The sequence below is a fragment of the Prorops nasuta genome, unplaced genomic scaffold, assembly GCF_024137725.1.
Source record: "Prorops nasuta isolate Cenicafe-Biocafe unplaced genomic scaffold, Cenicafe_Pnas_1.2 PNAS00024, whole genome shotgun sequence".
NCBI classification, from domain to species: domain Eukaryota; kingdom Metazoa; phylum Arthropoda; class Insecta; order Hymenoptera; family Bethylidae; genus Prorops; species Prorops nasuta.
This window is the reverse complement of record NW_027116821.1, coordinates 3,949,357-3,971,413: the sequence shown is the minus strand read 5'-3', so window position 1 is coordinate 3,971,413 and position 22,057 is coordinate 3,949,357. Positions and strand designations below refer to the sequence as shown.

Genomic DNA, 22,057 nt, shown 5'->3' with positions numbered 1-22,057 from the left:
GCTCACCGATCCGTCCTAATAAATATTGTGTCAGCGTAAATAAGTGCGAAGGCGCGTATATATATGGGGGGGGGGGGGTAGCAGAACCATGCACGAGTCTTCGTCTCGCCTGTCCCTCCAATGACGGACGACTGACGTCTCGTGGCACAGGTGCTCTTCTATTTCTCCCTTCGAACCCCCCCCCCCCCCCCCCTTAAGACACACACCCATGGTTTCTTTAAAGAACTTAAAGTGCAACTTTCTATTCTTATCCCTCCGCTTCCGTCCCTCGAGAAAAACACTCCTAGTCCGTTTCAATGTTTTCCGTATAATTCCTACGCGTCTCTCTGAAAAGTATCGTTACACTCTTCTGTGTCAGCAGTCGTTCCTGAAGAGCACGGATCGAGAGGCGTGGCAGGGGTGACGAGTGTCGCAGTTTTTCGCGTCTGTATGTATTCCAACGCTACGCTATATATACTAGGAACTCGAGAGATTTCCGTGAGTTCTCGCCCGATTAGCCGGGCGTTAAACGCGTCGTTTGGTGCTTCCTCAAAGCGTTCGCTTCGTTCCCGAAATTACGTTGCGTGTCCCTGCGGTACACCGTAATTCGGTAATGGACGTTAACAGTTTAATATCGGTGATGAATCACGATTCGTAGATGGGAACGAGTAGAAGGAGCGATCGAAGAGACAGGCTCGAACTAGTTTGTCGAATTAAAGGTCGCGTATCTTTCTTCGAGGGACGTACGTAATTTTCGGGCGTAACAAGTTCTTATCGTGGTTCTCCATTCGGATTATGCCGCGAGTGTTTCGATGTTTGGGGGGGGGGGTGGTCCACCTATCGTTCGGGTCACAGAGTCTCCGGTTCGTCGATCGGTCGGGCCTGACGACGACGCGCGGCTCTTTCTTTCAGCGGCTGGCGTGCGTGACTCTACACGTGTCAGCTGGCCCCACCAGTGTACGAGTTTCAGTGGCAGCAATAATTGTCAGAGTGGTGTAAGGTCTCTCGGCCGTGAAAGGATGGAGAGGCGCGAGAAGCGCGGTTGGGAGAAAGTGGGGAGGGCGTAGGAGGGGGCGGGGGGTGTTGTTCCCGCTCGTCTATTTATAGAACGGCGCGAAGAAAGAAGGAAGAAACGGACGAGGCAGCTGGTGTCGATCCGTCCGGTTATCTCGCTGCGTTTACGCGCCTACCGTTCACGAGTCGGTCCACGTGCGGTGGGTTCTTCGGTGATTGGGTAGCTGGACGTAACCCTGGAAAGGAATCGAGTCACCCTGGCCAGATCAGATTAAAGATCGCTGTTTGTGTAGGTGAGGGCTTGATGCTGAAGAACATGCTCTTCGAGTCGCTGTAAACTGTGACGATAGGAAGCTCGGTCGTTGGACCAGTGGTTTCGTCGATGCAACGATATTCCGAGGAACAATTAAGATTGGCCGTGGGTAATTGATCGGACGCGCTCTCTCGGAGAGTTAATTAATTACGTGGGTGGGAGGGGGGAGGAGACGCAGGAAGTTTCTGCACGATTTCTTGGCTGGCATTAGTCCGGGGCGTGTATTAATGCCGGAGTTAAATATGCTTTAAGGATTGCTATATAGAATGGCAAAGAGACATTTACGAGGTTCTTGATGAAGGCGTCCGCTGTCAGTGGCCATCCGTCTCCGTCCGGTGGGACCAGACGCCGTGCAATGTCTTTCGCACTTTCCCGCAACTTCTGCACTCCCGCTTCCGGTTTACGTTGGATAACCGCGATCGTTCGCGATTCGCAGCTGTGCGCTTTTTCCAACTTCCGGCAAGTGGCCGGCCGATCAATCCTCGTCACGCGTAATCGCCCTTAAATTCCAACTAATTATTCGTCGATTATTCTCCATCGCGTCGCCGTTCTGCCGGAACCGGCGAAGTGCTCGGCGAGCGGTGCGAGGGCTTCGCTACCGCTTCCTCCACTTGCTACTAAATAAATGTATACATATAGGCAAGCATCGGAATAGGAAGGAGGTGTTTATAATTGACGCATGGAAGAATGGGAGCACCTGTAATTTGTTGGCGAGTGCATTCCGAGGTAGGTTGGGGGTCGAGGCGGCTGGCCTTGAAAGTGTTGCTAATGTCGGTTGGTAGTGAGGCGCCGCCGGTGAGCGTACAGGTACGACGAGTGGATGATGGATGAACGTTTCGCGTCCTGCAAGAACCATCCGTCCATCCGTGCGCTCGTCGGACGGTCCGTTCAATCGTGCAACAGGCGACAGTGATGATCGATGCTCGGCAAAATCTCGCAGATCCCATTCTGCCAGCTCTCCTCTTTTATTATTAAGTAGCCGCGACCTCGACTCGCGCGATTAGTCGCAACTTGGCCGTGGAATGCCATTAATACTACCCCCCTCCCCCTGACCAACACTCTCCTCGCACCAGCGGAACGCGCGAGAGAGCAAACAATAAACAAAAGAAAAAAATCGAGTTATGCTAATCTCTCCGGCTCTCCGCTTTGCAGCTTGGAAATCTTCCGTGGCGAATGATCGATGAAATCAATCATTATGCTCTTATCGTGGATCGCGTTGGGCAGAGGACGTAAGAATGCCAAGGGGGAGGGGGAGGAGGGGGGATGACTGTAGGATAAATTAATAGATCGCGAGAGGTTTTAATGAGTCGGCCGGTGAAACGTGCACGCATGATAAAAACCGAGGCTGAGAAAAGTGCAGGAGTGCGATGTGTATAAGTGTGTAAGGGGGAGAGGGGGGGGGGGTGAGATGACGAAGCGACGGACAGGTCGAGGCGAGTATGAGTGATGGACGGGAGCTGCGTTAAACGCGAAAGCCTCTCTCTCTCTCTCTCTACCTGCCAACGCTGTCTCGTGAGAAACAGCCCGTACGTTGCTCGATTGGCACGGTGGTACAGCTTGGTCGCTTCAAAATCACCTATCACGCCTCTCTCTCTCTTAGGAGCATTCAACGCTTCGCTGACCACAATCATCGGAACTCACTCACCAGATCCACGCTCGAAACATTAATTTTGCAAGAAATAGCGGAAACTTGATTGTACATATATATATATATAAATTGAGGAGCCAGGAGAAGGGAGAGTCCATGGTATATCGATCAAGAGGACTGTGGGATAGGCTCAAGAGTGAAAAATTACTGACTGCTGTTTGGAAAGATGTAAAATTGTGAGTTGCATTCCTCGCGTGTGGTTGAAGGTACATACATGGTACGCTATATATATGCTGTACGTGTAGCAGAGTGTGGTGATGGAGGAGGGGGAGGGGGAATCGACAGGCTGATGGAGTGAGTGTTGACTTAGGATAACAGTCGGCTCATCGGTCAATCAGTCAGGTAGGAGCCACGGTAGGTAGGCACTCCGTCTTCGGGCGGGCCTGTCGTCTTCTCGTGTCCACTCGGAGATCCCCCTAAGTAAGTGAGTCACGAATCGCGGCGGCCCACACCTGACATTTCGACGATTCAAGCCTGGAAGGCAAAACGACCGTGTGGAATAAGTTAAACCCCCGACACGTCTCCTCCCCAATCGCGCGACCTTCTCCATCGGTCCAAGCTAAATTTATCGTCCCTCGCTGTGTAACTCTGTATATATAGCTATAATACTGGTCTTACGGGTACGGCTCGTCGTCCCTCGGACCTCCTGCCACCTTACGTATTTTCACAAGCATTAACGATATACTCGTACGAAAATAAACACTTGGACTCGGCCCTGTCACTATCTACACCCCCCCCCCCCCCCAGACTCTTAGCAAATTTATACTCGCGTATATACAAAACTTGACGGAGATTTTTAAACAAAGTCATTCTTTCGAGGAGAAATAACGAAAAAAAGCAGCCAGTGGTAATTTATAACATTTTCAGTCCGTTGTACCGTGTACAGCTGAGAGATTGACGATAATTTCAGCCGTACAGGACTCTCTCGTTTTATCGCTTTGCGGGAGCGCGTGAGATTTGGCGTGTCGCGTAGGTATTTTCGGAGACGAGTGGAGTTAATATAGCTCTTATCGCTGCTCTTGACGATTATTCCGGGGGGACGAGCGGAGAGTGTGTAGCGCAGGTCGAATATCAGCTAGGAACGTCCCAGCAATAAAACGGTACATAATAACGAGCCGGCGGCGGTGTGTTGAGGAAGGAACAAAAGGAGGTTGGAGGGGGGGGGGGTGGAGAGGTGGAGATTGAATTTTCTGATGCGCGAACCGTCGGGAGGTTGGCGAGTGGAGTGACGTGAGGCAGACGCAGAGACGAACGGATGGACAGGAAGACAGACGGACGAACGGACGGGCGGACAGGAAGGAAGAGCGAAGGGGTGGCCACGGTGTATGAGGAAAGAGGCGAGCTGAACCCTCTCCTCTCCTCTCGCATTGTGATTCTCTCGCGGTCTGCCTGAGAGTGACTGACGGCTGAATCCGTTACCCACCTCTCTCTCTCTCTCTCTCTCTAGTCTGCACTCTATATACAGCTTTCTTCCATCGTTCACCCTACTTACTCCCTGCACGTCCATCCACGCACCAAGAAACGTAACTCTCGCGTCATGAAATCTCCCCATTTTGCGATCTAATTAATTCCGTTTGATCGATCGATTGCTATATGTATTAATAATAAGTATTCTACCACGACAATTTAATTCAAATACACGAAAGCTTCGACGAGAGATGCAGAGATTTTTCTGAATTTACCTCGAACCGAGTTGCCCTCCTGTGTATTTCAAATTTGTGCAACGAACGAGGAACATTGGAAACTGTGAATCTACGAGGGTACCGATTTAGCAGATTCATTACAGGAATCAAGCGAGCGTGTGCCGATGGGATCTCCGCGAGAGTCGCGAGTATCGAGTCTCGTAACAATGCCAGGGTAATTCCGGGAGTGGGAGCAATCGTTGCTGGATCGGACTGTGGAATCATCGGTTGTGCGCAGGTCGAAAGTCGCGGAGATGGTTCGCGGTTGGAATCCGAGCGGGACCGATCTACGCGTGTTCGAGTTTGTACCTTGACTATCTTCGGCTCGTTCCATATACTCAGCGGCGAACCGGAGGAGCCGCGCGGAGTGGTTCGCCACTGGTGGGTCACGTGGTGCTGGGAGCTGAAACACAGGGGGTAAAGTGAATCCTTGCACGTTGCTGGAGACCCGCTGATAAGGCTAATTATTGTCGTGCAAGGTATACGGTAGGTGGGGTACCTTGTACCGGGAACACGGGAAGGGGAGGGGGGAGATTGGATAAGAAACGATGATACGTGTCTGGAGATAAAGAGGAGCAAGAGCAAACCGAGGCTTGTAAAACGCGGCCAGATCAAAACTGATGCGAGTATATATATGTATTAAATGGGGAAGAGCGGAATTAAAGGTTAGAAAATGTATCGGTAATACACTGTGCTGCGAATCGAGAGGAGCGAGTGTGTGTGTGTATGTGTGCAGCCGAGTGTATCGTGGTGGTTGCACGGTGCATGGTGGCGAAGAAGCGAGCTGATGCGAAGAGTGGGCCGAGGACAGGAGGTGCAGGTATCGCTTGGCAGCATCTCCTCGAGTGTCAGGAGACTCTCGGTCGCTTTCAAGTTCGGTACGCCACGCTCTCTCTCTCTCTCTCTCTCTCTCTCTCTCTCTCTCTCTCTCTCTCTCTCTCTCTCTCGGTGCAGCAGCTCCTTGTTTCCCATCTTGTATCTCCCGCACGGCTTGTTAGCGGCCTGCCAATGGACCACGAGAGCCCCGAAGCCAGCACGAGTCTTCGGCCATTTGCATCCCGCACCCAACACCGTCTCTCCTACCTCTCTCCCACTCTCGCTGCTTTAATTCCTCTCCGGACCACGATACCCATAGCTGTGTCCAATGAAAAACGATCTCGATTTCGCTGAAAATCCCGAGAACCCGAACCCTTAGCGATTCCGCTTAAACGAAACTTCAATTAATTGCCTCGACTAGTTCCTTCCTTGGTGTATATATCGATTATTCGTTTCAATATTTTACTTGCAACAGAGTTTTCTTTTCTGTGTACTAACGTAGAGAAGAGAATTATTATTAATGATCTTCATGGATCGATTGGTTGGAATTTATATACGAGAATTGTCACATTTTTATACAATTACGTTGATCGTTCTCGAAATGGTGCACACGCGTAAAAGTGAAATTTCCTGAGGAGTTGGAACGACGATCGATCGTGTCATTCGAGATTCAATATTTGGATAGCTGAATTTCCCGAGGAATTCGTTGGACGATTTTGACCGGATATTCGTTAGTCTTCAAACTTCCGGTTCGGAACGACCCTAATTGCAAAGTCTCGACCATATATAGGCTTCCTATACACTATAATACAGTGATAAGGCTTCGTGGATTGACACGTTGCTTCTACAGAATTCACGAATTCTTCGCGATTGATGAAAACCAAGGTCTGGCGCATTCCTGAGGAACTTGCGAGTGGGACCGTTGGAAAGAATCGCTGGGGGATCTACGGGAAGGATCAGAATTTTTCTGTGGGACCGAGAATAGCGGAAATGACGAAGAGTCGGTTGCCCCATTAATTTAAATGGTATTGGTTCGAGCCTGGCGCATTTGCTAATTTAGATCGCGATTGCTGGCGCACGGCGCGCAGCAGCAACCGCGGAAGGAGGGGGGGGGGGGGAAGACGATAAAGAGCTCGATCAGGTTTCGTGGAAAGGGCACGAGGAAGTTGAGAATAGTAGGGAGGAAGGGGGGGGGTGAGTGCTGTTTAAGGTACTCGAGTAGGGAAATGCTGGTGCGCACGAGTGACGTCACTGGTAGCGGGCGGGGCTGCTGTATGCCGGTGGTCCGCCCGCTGCGAGTAACTCGGTACCAGCGCGTCCGGTCTCCTGGGCCCTTCAGCATCTTCGGCATCTTCAGCATCCTCCTCGGACGTTCGGTTGCTCCTTTTGCCTCGACGTCTCCGTCCCGACACTCCTGGCCTTCGTTCCCCAGTGGTCCTTCGAGACAATGGACAATGGGGACATAAATCTGCGTAATTAGTTGCCGATGGCCCTGCGGATCAATGCGCGATCTCCTTTCTCTGCCCCTTGGCGAACAAACGACCGTTTGGTTGGTCAGTCGGCAAAGTAGGACGGTGCGCATCCCGCCCTGCGCCCCTGCGCTCTCCCTAACCTCGCGGCGGATCCTCCGAACATCCGACACTCCCTTCTTCCTGGAGGAGGACGCGTTCTCCAAGATGGCGGCCGGGGGAAGCCCCGACTCCCCTCCTCCTGCCTCTTATTCTTTGCCACCATTTTTTCTACACCTCCTCCTCCCCTCTCGCCCCATTTTACTCTTCTCGAACCACGCGTGCACCAGGACGATCACCGTCCACACCGAACGAAATTCCCATTCCTTCGGGACGTCGCGATATATTCCTCATCGTCGCGTCGTCAGGTCAACCGTGTCGCAATTTCCTGGATGACCATATTCCTCGCTGACGAAGCAGGTGTTTTCACACTCCATCTTGTGCGATACCAGAGGTGTATACGAACGAGAGGGAAAGATAAGATTCGATTGTTTCTACACACGTCGATTGGTACAACCCTCTCGACTCGCTCATTATTACTATTAGCGTCCCTTTTTCTCCTTCGCGTCGCGCCGTTCTTTCCAGCGCGCGCAGGAATGATTAATGGTGTTTTAACACCTGCTCCATCCACCCTAAAATTGCACGCGGTGAGGTGTTACGAGATAAAATTGATTCGATTGCTAACCGCTGGTCGTAAAGCTCTTGTTTTTTCTCGGCCTACATTTTAATCTAGAGAAATAAAGGCGCAGGGGTGAAATGGACCGATCCGGCGCGTTCTCGCTGGGAGCCACTGCAACCTTATTTGCATGTTGCATAGCAAGCGGCACTCAATCAAGCTACCGCCGCGCGGGCTTCCCAATGAGTCCACGAATCGTATATCACCTGGACTTTTCGCCAGGACGAAGATCGATGACGCGGTTATAGTAATACGTATATATTATTCCAGCGAAAAAGATATCTTTGATTGAATGCACACCACGTCCCGGTCGACCCTGCGTGCAATCTCGGGGAGTTTCGCAATCTCTCACTTCAAAGTGGTGATAAAAAAAGGTGGAAAGAAAAACACGCGAAATGGGAGCAATTTTCTCTTCTAATAATCCGGTAGCCTATAGGTTTTTCTTCGACGCTGCGGTACACGTGGTCGAAGATAAGAGATGGCGTAGATTTCGCGTGGAATGAAATAGGAATGGGAGAGGTGGTGAAAGCGGCCGGGAGTGGGAGGGGGGGGGGGGTGGAGAGAGTTCGTTACAGAGGGGTTGAAGTGGAAATGATTTGATTAAAACTCATAATGCAGATGACGGAAGCGTTCGTTCGGGGCCACAATGGCTGGGAGTCAATGACGATGGGGTATTCGACGCCTGCACGGCCCTTCGAACCTCTTTCCAAGATGTCGTCGTCGTCGTCGTCGTCGACGACGTCGTCGCTGGCGTCGGCGTCTTCCCGAAAGGCTGATAAATGAACCGATAGTGCCATTGTGTTACTCGCCATCTGCACCTTTATATCACTCCCGTCATTTCTCAGTTCTTCCTCCCAGTTCAACCTGCTACCAAGCCTTCTTTGCCCTACTCGGTCATGCAGCTCTCTCTCTCTCTCTCTCTCTCTCTCTCTCTCTCTCTCTCACTTTAATAACTCACTCTCCGCATAGCCACCAATCATAGAAAGTCCATGTTAAAACTAACCTTTCTCCCACGAGTAAAACAATAATGATAAAAATCTTTGTGAAAGTCGAAAGGCTGTGTATATATGTATATATATATATTAATTCGACGACCTTGGCTGTGTACGGTTCTATCTCAATCAGCTATATACACGTATAATTGGCCGTGCAGACGTCGTATTCCCGAAGAATCGCGTGAAATTTCGAGACCATTCGCTCGCCTTGATAAATGAAAGAGGGGTAGGAGAGGGGGGGATTTCGTCTGCTTTTTAAAATATCACGAAATGTCAATCTTTGGATCACGGGGAACGACGCATAAAGATATCCTCGTCAAAAAAGACGATGATAAACGACGAAACGAGATTGGCGACGGACGAAAGACAAGGTTTATAATATCGTGATTCCACGGAATAAATGTCACCGTGAATCAGACTGGCTGACATCGCAAATGCTTCGGTGGATTCGATGGAAATTAGAAATCATGTCCACGGCGAGTATGCTAATTTAATTGACGGTGGCTCCGTGACGCGCGTGCAGTGGGATCATCCAAACTATCCTCCTGCTTTTTCGTGTCAATCCTTTCAAGAAATTCTCCCTGCCAGTTTCACATATATTAATCGCGACAAAAGTCTCGGCTCGCATATACTATACGTGTTTTTACCGCTGTGACGCGTGTATGGGTACATTATATGTATATATGTATAGGTTGGTAGAGAGACACACACACGCGCGCAAGGACGCTGATGAAAAGCTTGAAGCGAGGCAAAATAGATTTTCGTCAGGTTGCGAGGCGAGTTGATTGATTCGGGACTAACGTCCATTCGTAAACGAAACAAAATTTCGATGTAGAATCTTTGCGGGTATTTCAACGACGATTCGATATTATCGCTGGTTTTATTTCGGGATTATACGAGGACCGTCGCGCATACGCTTTGACAGAAACTAAGAAAATCCATTAGAAGCGCGAGACGTCGAGGAGATAAATTTGGTGGAAAGATTTTAATCGACAAACTTAATTTCGTCGTTCCATCCTCGCGATAACGGTGAAAAGATTTACAGTGCTCGAAACGCGAGGAAAATTCGCGCTGCCAATCGGATATGTTTGACGCGCGCGCTACCGATAAAGCCAATCGTGAAAATGTGCATTAGGAAAGGCAATTTGAGCGTGAGTCGAATCGGCATTTAAATTCATCGTGTACCATGAATTTCGCGTGGCTTTGATTGCCTGGCTTGTTCGCCACGTCCAGCCCATGACGACATCGCTAACTGTGAATCACCTAAATGACTAAGCGCGCCTATTGGAAAAATTTATAGCGTCCCATTCCCCCGTAAGGAAAAAAGTTTCCCAAATTTATTTTCGCAAGACGTCCATTTATTTGCACCATCGTTCCGCATTATTTTTAGCGCCACTCTGGTCTTCCTTGTACACGTACACTGTGATATACACGCAACTATACTTGTGAATGTGAATGATGTAATGAGACCGATCAATGATGCTGCGTAATTCGGTATTCTATGTATACGTAATTATCGACTGCGAGGATGAAGCGATGAGGAATTGGGAATAAACGAGTGCGTGTATGTATGTGTGTATAGGTGTAGAGAGAGAATTTGGAGAGAGATTCCGATAAGGTTGAGTAGAGTTTGAGGATTGGGAATTGGAGGATCGGAGGATTTATAGAGATATGATGAACGTGATTTTAGGGGAGGACGGCGTGGAAGGTTCGGGTCCCGGTACAGACCTCCAGGGTGAAGAAGGGGACTGCGCCGACGAGGATGGTCCAATCAGTTCGAGCGAGAGAAACTGCGCACCTGCCAGCAAGGAGGACGAGGAAGCGGAAGCAACCGACGAGGAGGACGACGATGAAGCCTCGCCACCAACACCCCCACCCTCGGCCTCGGCTAGATTAAATCCCACCATCCTCAGGGACACGGGTCCTCCGGACAGGTAAGCTCCTCTTTCGAAACTCTCCACTTTTCCAAACCCTGTATATACCTCCTCCTCTTCTCCATATAAACAACCACGATTATACTCCCATCTACACACACAGGCGCAACTACAACTTTAACGGGAAACCACGCGTCTAATGCACTTTTGAGAAGCGATAAACGCAGCTGGAGAACGGAAACGCGATGAAGAGTTGCAGGAGCGAAAAGAGCACAAGGCGTGAAAATAATGATTAAAGAGTAATCAACGCGACGAAACATCCTGTTAAGATCTGGCGAATGGTCGCCTCGCGTTATTCGTCGATGAACCCGAAGAGCCAACTCTTATCACCCTGCGGAATAGGAGCCAGAGTGACATGGCGCGCGTTGGTCTAGCGCCAATCGGATGTTATTCGCGTGGAAATTATCGGGTTGGGAAGCGCGTGCGCGCGTTCATCGAATTGGTCCCGTAATTGCTTTGATTACAAATATTATGCATCTCAGCGGCAGGACCGAAATCGCAAAGCGCTTTATGCCGCCGCCATCTGGAAAAAGCACGGGTTATCCTCGTCTGTACGCGATATAACCTATATATATATATACGTGCATGGTCAGTGGCTCATATACTGATCGCTATTATGACTCTAATAATTCGGAAGAGAGCAGTCATCCGTGTTCCGTTCGCCCATTGGCCACCGAAGAGTCGCAAAGCTCGCTGCTCGCTGATTCGTTCGCGGTGAAAAACCACAAACCCGCGCACGGTTGGAAGGTATAAAAACTAAGGTAGAGAGATAATTGGAATCACAAATCAGCGAGCAGCGTCTCCCGCGAGAGTGGCAAACATCCTAAATTCTGATCAAACAAAGCGGGAGTCTAAATTTCGATCAACACTGTCGCTTCTGAGACTCATTAAGCGCTTATCCGCTTCATAATAAAGGAGCTAAATCATCGGGCGTAGCTTTGAAGTTGCCGTGGTGTGTGTGTCAGGGTCTGTTTGAGGGGCAACAAATCGTCGGTCTCCGAGCACGAGTCAAAAGCGAGTGAGTAGGCGCGCAAGGGGGGGGGGGGGAGGTTGTAGGGGGATAAATAAGCTGGTGTCAGGTCTGATATCGGTGGCTGGCGCGCAACGTCACTCGGCTAATAGAGATAGGCACGTGTTACACACAGTTTTCCCCCTCCAGGAAGCCGCCGCCGCCTGCACGCCACCGAGCAACCCCCCTCCCCTTAGCTGCACATCCCCCCCCCCCCTCCCACCACCGCTCGGTGCGGTGCGGCGCGGCGACCGCTAAAGCTTCTCTCCCCTTGGTCCCTCAGCCCCCAAAAACTTCCCCTGCATGCGTGGCGGTGCTCCCCTTTCATCTCGTGCCACGCATTCGGCATTCAGTCAGGAGGAGTCAGTTACGAGCGGGCCGTCGACAGGACTGGAACGTACCGCGCGCCGCGAGCTCCAGAGCCACCGGGACACGCGCCAACGCGGCTACTGCCGAGGTACTACTTCCGGTCGCTCATCGGTTCCTTCGGAGATCCGACGTCCACCGAGCCACCACGTGCCCGACTCTCCCGTATCGACACGCAGGTATCAATTATGCTGTACCACCCCCTCTTCGTCCTTTATCCTTCTCCATTTTTAATTTCAACCCCCCCCCCTTTATACTCCCAATTTATTCCATTTTTGACACGTCACTGTTCATGAAGAATTTCCTTCGACGCGCAGCCGATCGTCTCCGTCTCGACACGAGTTTATTCATTCCATCCCTTGAATCGACTATCGATTATGGTCCTTTTTTCCTCTCGCGGTCCCATTTAACCGACGTTCATTATTACACGCTCGCCACTCAATTATTCAACGCTTCCCCGGATCGTCCAGTTTTTATCCGCTCACCTATGACCCACATTCGTTTCTGGATCTCGAAGCCACGCGTCGATGGACAAAAATATCGATAAACTTGAAACAATCGCCTCTGCAGACTCGCACGCATATACCTACAATGCCCGAAGACTGTATTGGTCGATGCGCGTTAAACGGAGATGGAAAAATCACGAACAATGACCAGTAGAGTAACGGTACACACACACACATATACATATATACAGAAGCTGGTTGGAACTTCATCATCGAGGCCCTCGATCCAGTACCGGGCGCGAAGGGTCGCACGCGTCATCGAGCTGATAAAGTCTGAAATTTTATCGACAGCCTGCTTCGCGATCGGTCCACGATCGTTATCGCTCCTGCAACAGGATCGTTCCTCGGACAACTGCAGCGTTTAACGCGCACATCGGCGACACACCGATGCACGTGGCTTACGGCATATTCGGACGGAGAGATCGCGAGGTCCCGGTCCGACTTTGATCCGCATTAACATTTTAACGTCATCATCCAGGTGCGTTTAGACGCGCTCGAGCCGTGATTGGACCGTTGAAATAATTGGGATGCAATCGAGCCGGCGATAATCCGGACGGATCAATGGCACAACGCACAGCACGGAGGCTCGACGAAATAGAGCAGCGAGCGCGCCACGTCATCTCCATTGGTGTGGTGCGCGCGCGAAACGCGCCTCGTTCTTGCGGCAGGCTGGGGCTGCTGGAGGATCGGGATCGTAGCTCGCTCGCGCGCGGCCATTATCGATCGGGAGAATTTTTTTATTAGCTCGACTACACACAGCGCCGATTCCGGCTATTCATCGCTCTCGTCCCGCCCGCGAGCCAAGGGGAAAGCTGTTTACTCGCTGACTCTCGTGCCGGGACGCTTATGAAATATTAACGTCACGGCGTCACCTGCGTTATGCAGCTACTCGTGGATAGATTACAAGAAATTTATCGCTCGGTTATCGTGATTAATCACCCTTGTCCGGCTCTGTTACGTTTTCTTTTTCTCTCTTCCCCACCCCCTTTTTTTGCTGGTTTTTGCTTTTTCATTCGAGATCGAAAAATTCCGGCCGGACCGTAATCCTGTGGAACGATAGTGGTAAGACTGTATACGTATAGATGTGTAGGGACTGAGCTTATATTGGTTCGCGTACGTCGATCTTTGTTTCAGCGGAACTCGCGCCATCACGCTGAAGCGCCAAGTTTCGACGCAGGTATTTTAACACGACTTAATAATCCTACGTCCAGTTCCATTATCTCTTTGCTCGGAGCTAAATAATCCGCGGCATCTCATCGGCATAATATCGCTATTGCGCATATTAACAAGCCACACTCGTGTTATATCCAAGCTCGTGAATCGATCACCCACAATTTATAGCCGATGATTAACGATTCAATCGTAGTTTCCATGTACGACCGGTGGATTAATGATTTCTGCAAAGCAATAGAGCTCTAAACGTGACGCGCATCGTCTCTATATCTGGATGTTGATATATATGAAGCGTGGAAAGAGATGTATTCGTGTCTGGCGTTTTTTTTTTTTTTTTTTAAATCGTGTATCAGCCGCGTAACGCACGCGCGCGCGCGTGTGTGTATAGGTGCGAAGAAGTCAGAGTGGAAGGAATGATCGAACGTGCGGCGACTGTTTTCTGTTTCAGGGAGCCAATGAGTCCGCGTTGCCCGTCGAGGGACTCTCGGGAATCGTCCGGTCCGGTGATCGGTAGTCCCCCGCCAGTGGCGCAACGAAACAGCGCGAGTCCAGCGAGTCCAAGTAGTATCGTGCCTCTGCCATTGGGAAATCACCCGTTGCTGCCACCCCACTCCGCCGCCATGATGGCGGCTTACCTACAGCAGACCCATCAGCGTCTACTCCTGGGTCACTCGCCACTGTCGCGCAGCTCGGTCTCACCCCTGGTATCCTCCTCCTGTTCTCCACCGGCCGCCACCCCCGGCCTCCTGGTTTCGCCGACGAGCGACGGCTCGCCATCCGCCACCCCCTTGCCCGCCGTCCTCGACTTCAGCACGCGAAAGGCATCGTCGACGGAGGAGGAGGACGACGAGCAGATCCTCAACCTGAGCAAACCACCGACGCCGTCCTCGTCGACGGAGACCAACAACGGTCCGCTGGACCTCTCGGTGCCCAGCAGGAAACGCCCGGGACCGGAGGACTCGCCGCCTCCGCCGCCCCGGAAGTCCTCGAGAGTGGCCGGCAATTCCGGAAGCGTCGCCGGTCACCCGGACGTGCCCTCGGCCGGCGCCACCTCGGCCTTCGCCAGGCCGCCGGTGGTCTCGCCTTGGACCTCGCCGGTCGTCGCCTCGCATTTCCCGTACTTCGCGGCCGCGGTCGCGGCCGCGGCCACTAGTCAGCAGCAGCTTTCCCCGAAGAGCACGGGAGGCGTGGTGGAGCATCACCAGTTGTGGAACGGAAAGATGAAGCCGCCCCCGGCCCTGGACAAGCCGTATCAGCCGAGCGAGGCCACCAAGGCGCTGGAGAAGATGAGCGAGCTCAGCAAACTGGGCGGGGACGACCTCTTCCGGTCGTCCGGAGGCGGCGGCAACAGCGGTACCAATCCGCCCTCGAGCACGTCGAGCGGCAGCAGCAGCCGGCACAGCGCGTGGCAGTCCCACTGGCTGAACAAGGGTGCCGATCAGGCCAAGGACGTCCTCAAGTGCGTCTGGTGCAAGCAGAGCTTCCCCACCCTCGCGGCCATGACGACGCACATGAAGGAGGCTAAGCACTGCGGCGTCAACATGCCGGTACCACCACCGGCCTCCGCCCTACATTCCCAGCAAGGTTCCCTGCCGTCGATACCGCCGCCCCAGCAGTCCCATCAGCAGCAGAGCTCCAGCAGCGGCGGTGGCTCGTCCACGCCGTCGAGCAAGCAGAGTCCCTCCGAGTTGAATCTCCTGATCAAAGAAACGATGCCCTTGCCCAGAAAATTGGTTCGCGGACAGGATGTCTGGTTGGGGAAGGGCGCCGAACAAACCAGACAGATCCTCAAGTGCATGTGGTGCGGCCAGAGCTTCCGCTCTCTGGCAGAGATGACCTCGCACATGCAGCAGACCCAGCACTACACGAACATCATCTCCCAGGAGCAGATCATATCCTGGAAGTCCTCGGACGAGAGCAAGGGCGGCGGTGGGAGCGGCGGGGGCGGTGGAGGCGGCGGCAACGTGGGCGGCGGTGGAAACAGCGCCGGTATCCCACCGGGCGCCGCTTCCGGTCCGCACGGGGGCGGCAACGGGGGACCGGGCGCCGGTGCCACCAGCAGCCACGTCAGCGCCGTCCTCACCTGCAAGGTCTGCGACCAGGCGTTCAGCTCCCTCAAGGAGCTCAGCAATCACATGGTGAAGAACTCCCACTACAAGGAGCACATCATGCGCTCCATCACCGAGAGCGGGGGCAGACGAAGACAGACTCGGGAGAAGCGGAAAAAGTCCCTGCCTGTCAGGAAGCTCCTGGAGCTGGAGCGCGCCCAGAACGAGTTCAAGAACGGCGACGCCGCCAGCGGCCTCGGCCACGGACTGGGCAAGCACGCCGGGAGGATAACGTGCGAGAAGTGCGGCGATAAGATCGAGACTACCATATTCGTGGAGCACATACGACAATGCATAGGCGCGGGCACGGTGGGCGTTCATCAGAGGAACTTTCTAAAGAACGCTCTCATGTCCAATCACCTGCCGGCAACTCTGCCCCCGACGGAGAGCGGTCGCAAGAGCGCGAACGAGGACTCCTCCTCGGTGTCCTCGAGACACCATCGGTCCCCGTCGTCCGCCAGCGACGCCACCACACCGGGCAAGGATACGCCCACACCGAACGCCAACGAATCAACCGGGACCTCGTCATCGCCGTCCGTGCTCAACGCCATCGAGAAGCTGATCGAGAAGAGCTTCGACTCTCGCGTGAGACACGGCACGCCCGGTTTGCATCACGCCCAGCCGGGCGCCCCCATGGGGACCAGCATCCTCAAGAGATTGGGCATCGACGAGAGCGTAGACTACACGAAACCCTTGGTGGACCCGCAGACCATGAACCTCCTGCGATCCTATCAGCAGCAGCAGCAGCAGCAGCATTACAACGCGAGCAACGCGGCGTCGAGGAGGGAGCGCAGCGGAAGCGAGTCCAGCTCGATCTCGGAGAGGGGCAGCAACAGGACCGACACGATGACCCCCGAGAGGCGACTCGAGTCCTCGTCCTCGGCGTCCCACGAGAGACGGGAGTCGACGGGGTCGCACGCCCAGCACAGGGTCACCCCCGAGAAGCAGTCGACGCCGCTTCCGGCGACCCGGCACCATCCAACACCGGAGGAGTCGGGGGACGAGGAGTCCACCCCTGCGACGACGGCGCAGCAGCAGCAGGTGGTGGTGAAGAAGGAACCGCGCGACGAGGAGACGGAGGAGAAGACGAGCGGTAACGAGCAGCAGGAGCAGCCGCCGCCGAGGGAGGTGTTCGTGAAGAAGGAGCTGCTGGACGAGAGGGACGAGGAGGAGGGGGGAGGACCACCCTACAACCATCGGCGCTCCAGCGTGCACGAGTCCTCCGAGGAGGGCAGAGAGGCACCGTCCCCGAGGATGAACCCACCGACGCCGAGGTCCATCAGTCAGGTGGAGCAGGTCGCCCGGAGTCCCTGCAGGAACAGCACGAGCAGCCCGGCGAGCAGCGACAGGTCGGTGACCCCGCGCGGCACCCCGGACGCCAAGGCATCCAGCAGCCTGGGTGCCCTCTCCTCGATGTTCGACTCGTTGTCCGGCGGGAGCGGCGGTACCACCGGGACCACCGTCGATTCCCAAGGTCGCAAGACCAGCAGTCATCCACTGGCGGCCCTGCAGAAACTCTGCGACAAGACGGAGACTCGCGGACCCAGCGCCAGCGGCTCCGGCAGATCCGGCGGCGGCTCCTCCGGCGCCATCGGTCCCGGAGGCGGCGGCGGTAGCACCGTTGGCGTCACGGGACCGGGACCCGGGGCCGGGCCCACCCCCGGCGCCATACTGGCCTTCAGCTGGGCCTGCAACGACGCGGTGGTAACGGCCGACTCCATAATGAAGTGCGCCTTCTGCGACACACCGTTCATCTCGAAGGGCGCCTACAGGCACCACCTGTCGAAGATGCACTTCGTGAAGGACGGGGTCATCCCCGACCCGTTGACCATCGGGAGGTCGGCCGCCGCCATGGCCGCGGCCGCCTCGGCGGCGGTCTCCCAGGGCGGGTCCGGCGGCCCCAGCAGCCACAGCGCGGCGTCTCCGCCGATCGCCCAGCGCAAATCACCCCCGATCCCCCAGGCCAACGGCAGCCCCTCCTCCCAGTCAGCGGCGGCCTCTCCCCTCGAGGAGAGCCCGCACTCCAAGTTTCTCAAGTATACGGAGCTGGCCAAACAGTTGTCCAGCAAGTATGTATAGTCCGAGCCCCGTAAGTAGCGGTGCCACCTGTACATAAGTGTATCTATACTGTAAGGACTGTAAGTAGCGATGTGGTTGGAGGATTGGCCCCGCGAGAACGCGCCAGACCTCGTTGACGATCGTCGGGCTTGCGCGCTCAGGGAGGCTGTGTGACGTGGCTGCACTCCTCGTATCGGCTCATCCGATTATCGTTGCCCTGCTGCGGATTCGCCTGGTTAAACCCAAAATGCACAGCGCTCTGCTACACGCGCGCGCGCGCACACACACACACACACACACACACACGTACAGACACAAACACTAAGTCACACGAGTCTAAATTCTCCCAGTCCCTTTTTTCGAATTTTATATATACACACACACACACAAATATATATATATATATATAAATATAATATGTAATCCTTTATCGAACATCTCTCTCGATTACTTTCCTATTCTTCACTCTTGGATCATGTCGACACCAATCTTTTCTAACGTGCATGTTGGGCTTAATTAGCGGTTGAACGACAACACACCCCAATATTTGCTTGGAAAAAGTCAAAGCGTCTTTCGCCTCTATTCCTATATGAGGCAGGATATCACGATCCGTAGTTCTATGTAAAATTAAACGTAATTATTCTAGCGATGTAAAGAGTATCTCTCACTTAATTATCGAAGCAGCGAAGATTCTAAACTCATTGACTGACTACCGTACGAAGTATATACTGTCGCGCGCGCACACGGCTCGACCTTCGAGGGCTTTCCACGTTTTCTTTTTCCTTTCCCCTGCAGTATGTACACGTGTACCACATCGTATACGATTTTTAGCGCGTCAATGATGATTTTTCAGATGGCGAATACACGCGCCTCGTTCTCCATTTGCGTTGCTCGGCGATCGTTTCGGCCACTGCGTCGCGGCCGCCATGTCTTGTCATTCCTGAGTTGCTGGCACGAGATTGCGAATGCACAGCAGCACCGCGTATCGTCTCTCTCCATCCGCCTACTACTTCCTCCTCGTCCCTCTCTTCATCATCCTCTTCAACATCCTCCATTGCCCCTCGTTACATCCCCGACAGTATATACCTATACTCCTGACTCTTCCAAGCCACGATGAGCATTCTGAACGATCGCGAGAAAGTCGATTATAGTGCCACACAACTACAATCAATCACAATAAGAAAGCTATATGTATATATTCTTTTCTCGATCGTTTTACAGAACAAAGTTCAGACTGTATACAATTTTACGATTCACCGTTCTTCCTCGTATTATCGAATCGTCGATCGACGCTTTTCGAACGAAAGTCTATGATCCATCAAATTCGTCCATCTTTGTGCGAAGGGACTAATTTACTTGGGCTGCGTCGGTTCTTTCTCGCAGATGAGCCCCTGCAGTTGCTTCTACCTCCGTTTGAAAACTTCCTCTAGGAAAAATCCGTCGCTCCATCCGCATTCGCAACAATTTTTTCGCATGCCCGGAGAGAAAGCGTGAGAAAGTGTGTGTATGTGTGTGTGTGTGAGAGAGAGAGAAACGTTGGTAGATACGAAGATGATGATGATGATGATGACGGAGTGGGTGCTGAACGAGCGTTAATTAAATTGTGATGCCACCATATCTCGCGGCACCGCTGAGTCACGGGGCTCGGCGCGCGGCCAAGTTTGTGATTTTATAAATACTTAAGGACGTTTACGACAAGACACACAAGATAGAGATAAAAAAAAAGTATAATATAGTCGGGAAGAAAAATTATCCTGCCGGAAGTAGAAAGGAAAGACTGTGAGAGGAGTTGCACCAGAGGAGAGGGAGGGTCTGAATTGGGACGTAGGAATTGCGAGAAGCAGGAAGAGAGAGAGGCAAAGTTTTACCTATCATCTGTCGTAAGATCGTCAGCATGTATACCTTTAGGATATAAGGCGTAGTTGATTAGCGAAGTAAGTTAGAGGTTTGGGCTCGACCCTGTATAGAAATCTCTTTGTTGATATTTTATTGCCATGAAATACCGGTTGGAGCCCTTTTTAACGGTGGATTGGGATTGGTCGAGCGCTGGCCGATGCTAGCGAGAACGGATGGGATTGCGATAAGGGAGAGGCGCGCTAAAGTTGCCAGGAAGTTCAGGTTGAAGTTGCGGTGCAATAGCGTGGCTCGCGAATTCATTAATTCGTATATAGGTATATATATACACCGAGTGTGCGCGCGAGTCCATGAAACGGTGTGTGTTGTGCGTGATAGTACGAGAGAGAGAGAGAGAGAGAGAGAGAGGAAGGGTAAGGGAGAGTGTGCGAGAGAGAAAAGTATATTAAGCGCGCGACGTCGGAGTAGACCGGAAGTCCCTGTGACACGCACGGTACCAGGAACACAGCTTTTCGGACTCCGAGGTGGCGCGTGCGCGCGCCTAAAGACCATTGTAAATTTTCTTTGTTCAGATTAATATTTATTGCGCCGGAGAGAGAGAGAGAGAGAACGAGAACGAGAGCGAGAGAGCGAGAGAGAGAGAGAGAGAACGAGAACGAGAGCGAGAGAGCGAGAGAGAGAGAGAGAGAGCGAGCCAACGCGTCATTTTACGTGTAAAATATTGTCATTATTATCACTCGAATTATCGCGAACGCTGTGTATATTGATTATAATTATGATTATTGTATTGTAACGACGAGGAGTATGCGAGGTAGTGATAACTCGGTGCGTTATTTGGGCGTACGTGTAACGACGACGACGACGACAGTGGTCGGTTGTTGTGCTTGTGTGCGTGAGTGAGAGAGAGAGAGAGAGAGAATGGGAGCAAAAGTTAGGCTGCTAGCAGCTATACGTTGAGATGAAGGGCGAAAAGAAACGGAACACACTTGTATACGTATTTCTTGTAAACTCTAACTCTTCCATCGCGGACTTTAAAGGTATTTATCGACATAATAATAATATTAATATTATTATTGTAATTATATACGACTGCTGAGAGTGTGATGAACGAAACACGAATCTGCGTGGGTGCGTAATGACACATTGGACTTTTACATAGACGCCGTATATGCATGGCCATAAAATTAAAGAGAGAAAAAAATGAGGCAAGAGAGAGAGAGAGAGAGAGAGAGAGAGAGAGGAGAGAGAAGGAGAGAAGGAAAGATTATAAAGGAGTGTACGTGTAAAATGGACAGAGAGGAGATTTTGGTTATAACGCGAACGAATCAAACGTCTATGCAGCGTCGACCCTGATGGATCGTTAGCCGAGAGAGAACAGAGGCCAACCATGCGATATATATATCTAAACGAAAACAATAAACACACACACGTACACGTACATACGCGCAACCACAAAGATAATGCATCATGTATACGCGACTCTTGAAACCATTTTACCAGATTTGTCATTATTTAATTATTTCGGTTGTATTTTAAAATGCAATTAAAGCTCAAATAAATATATATGTTATAAACTAAAACAGTGCATCGATTTATTTGTTCAGCCTCCCCCCCCCCCCTCCCCCCTCCACCCCACCCCTTTCCACAACGAAACCTTAACATACCCCGTACAAATGTATAGGGGAATAAATTTCTGTGCAATCAATTTTACAGATTTATGCGAGAACTGCTTTTAATTTGAGTTTTCAATGCGAGTTTTATGAAATTTATTATTTCTCTATTTGCTCGCACTGATAAGCCTCGATAAATCCGGAGTGCCGGAAAAGGGCAAATTCGATTTCCAATTTATCGGCCGGTTCGTAAATTTTTACGATTGCTGTAGGGAAAGCAATACGGGTATAGTTGAATTAAAGCTGGATAGCTAAAGTGAAGCGGTGTAAGCTAGTAGTACTTATATATATATATATATATATATATATACACACTATATATAATAAATTACAGAGAGTGAGAGAGAGAGAGAGGGATGAGTTTCTCTTTATATATATATATATATATATATATATTTGAAAAAAATAAGAGAGGCGTGTCGAGAGAGAGAGGAGAGAATCGAGTGTTTTTAATTGCGAGAATTCCAAGAAGCGGATCGCAAGTTTTGGCTGCCGCAAATGCTTGTTGCTTCTGCTTCGCCATTAGCTGGCCATTATCTCGGGGATTCATTCAATCGGCCGTGCAGCGTGCAGTACGACGGAGAGGAAGGAAGAGAACAACGAGCGGAGGAGAGCGCCATGCAACTAATAGGCTCGCCAGGCCTCCGGCTAAGAACCCGAGGAAACCACTATCGAGCTGCGATCTGACCACTCGCCACTGCTCTCTCGTCCAACTGCCAAAGATTTTATGCATTCCGGAACGTCGTTG

At 51.9% G+C, this 22,057-nt stretch overlaps 1 protein-coding gene across 2 annotated transcripts in view; it reads left to right on the top strand.

Annotated features, from left to right (window-relative positions):
• Positions 1 to 21,208, top strand: part of tio (tiptop) — a 49,107-nt gene extending 27,899 nt beyond the window's left edge. For both annotated transcript variants that reach the window (XM_066740782.1, XM_066740781.1), the window contains 2 exons: positions 10,322 to 10,565; positions 14,068 to 21,208. In XM_066740782.1, coding sequence (XP_066596879.1) covers positions 10,322 to 10,565; positions 14,068 to 17,806 — 3,983 coding nt within the window. In that variant the 3' untranslated portion in view covers positions 17,807 to 21,208. The remainder of the gene's footprint in view (positions 1 to 10,321; positions 10,566 to 14,067) is intronic.
• Positions 21,209 to 22,057: the final 849 nt, after the last annotated feature.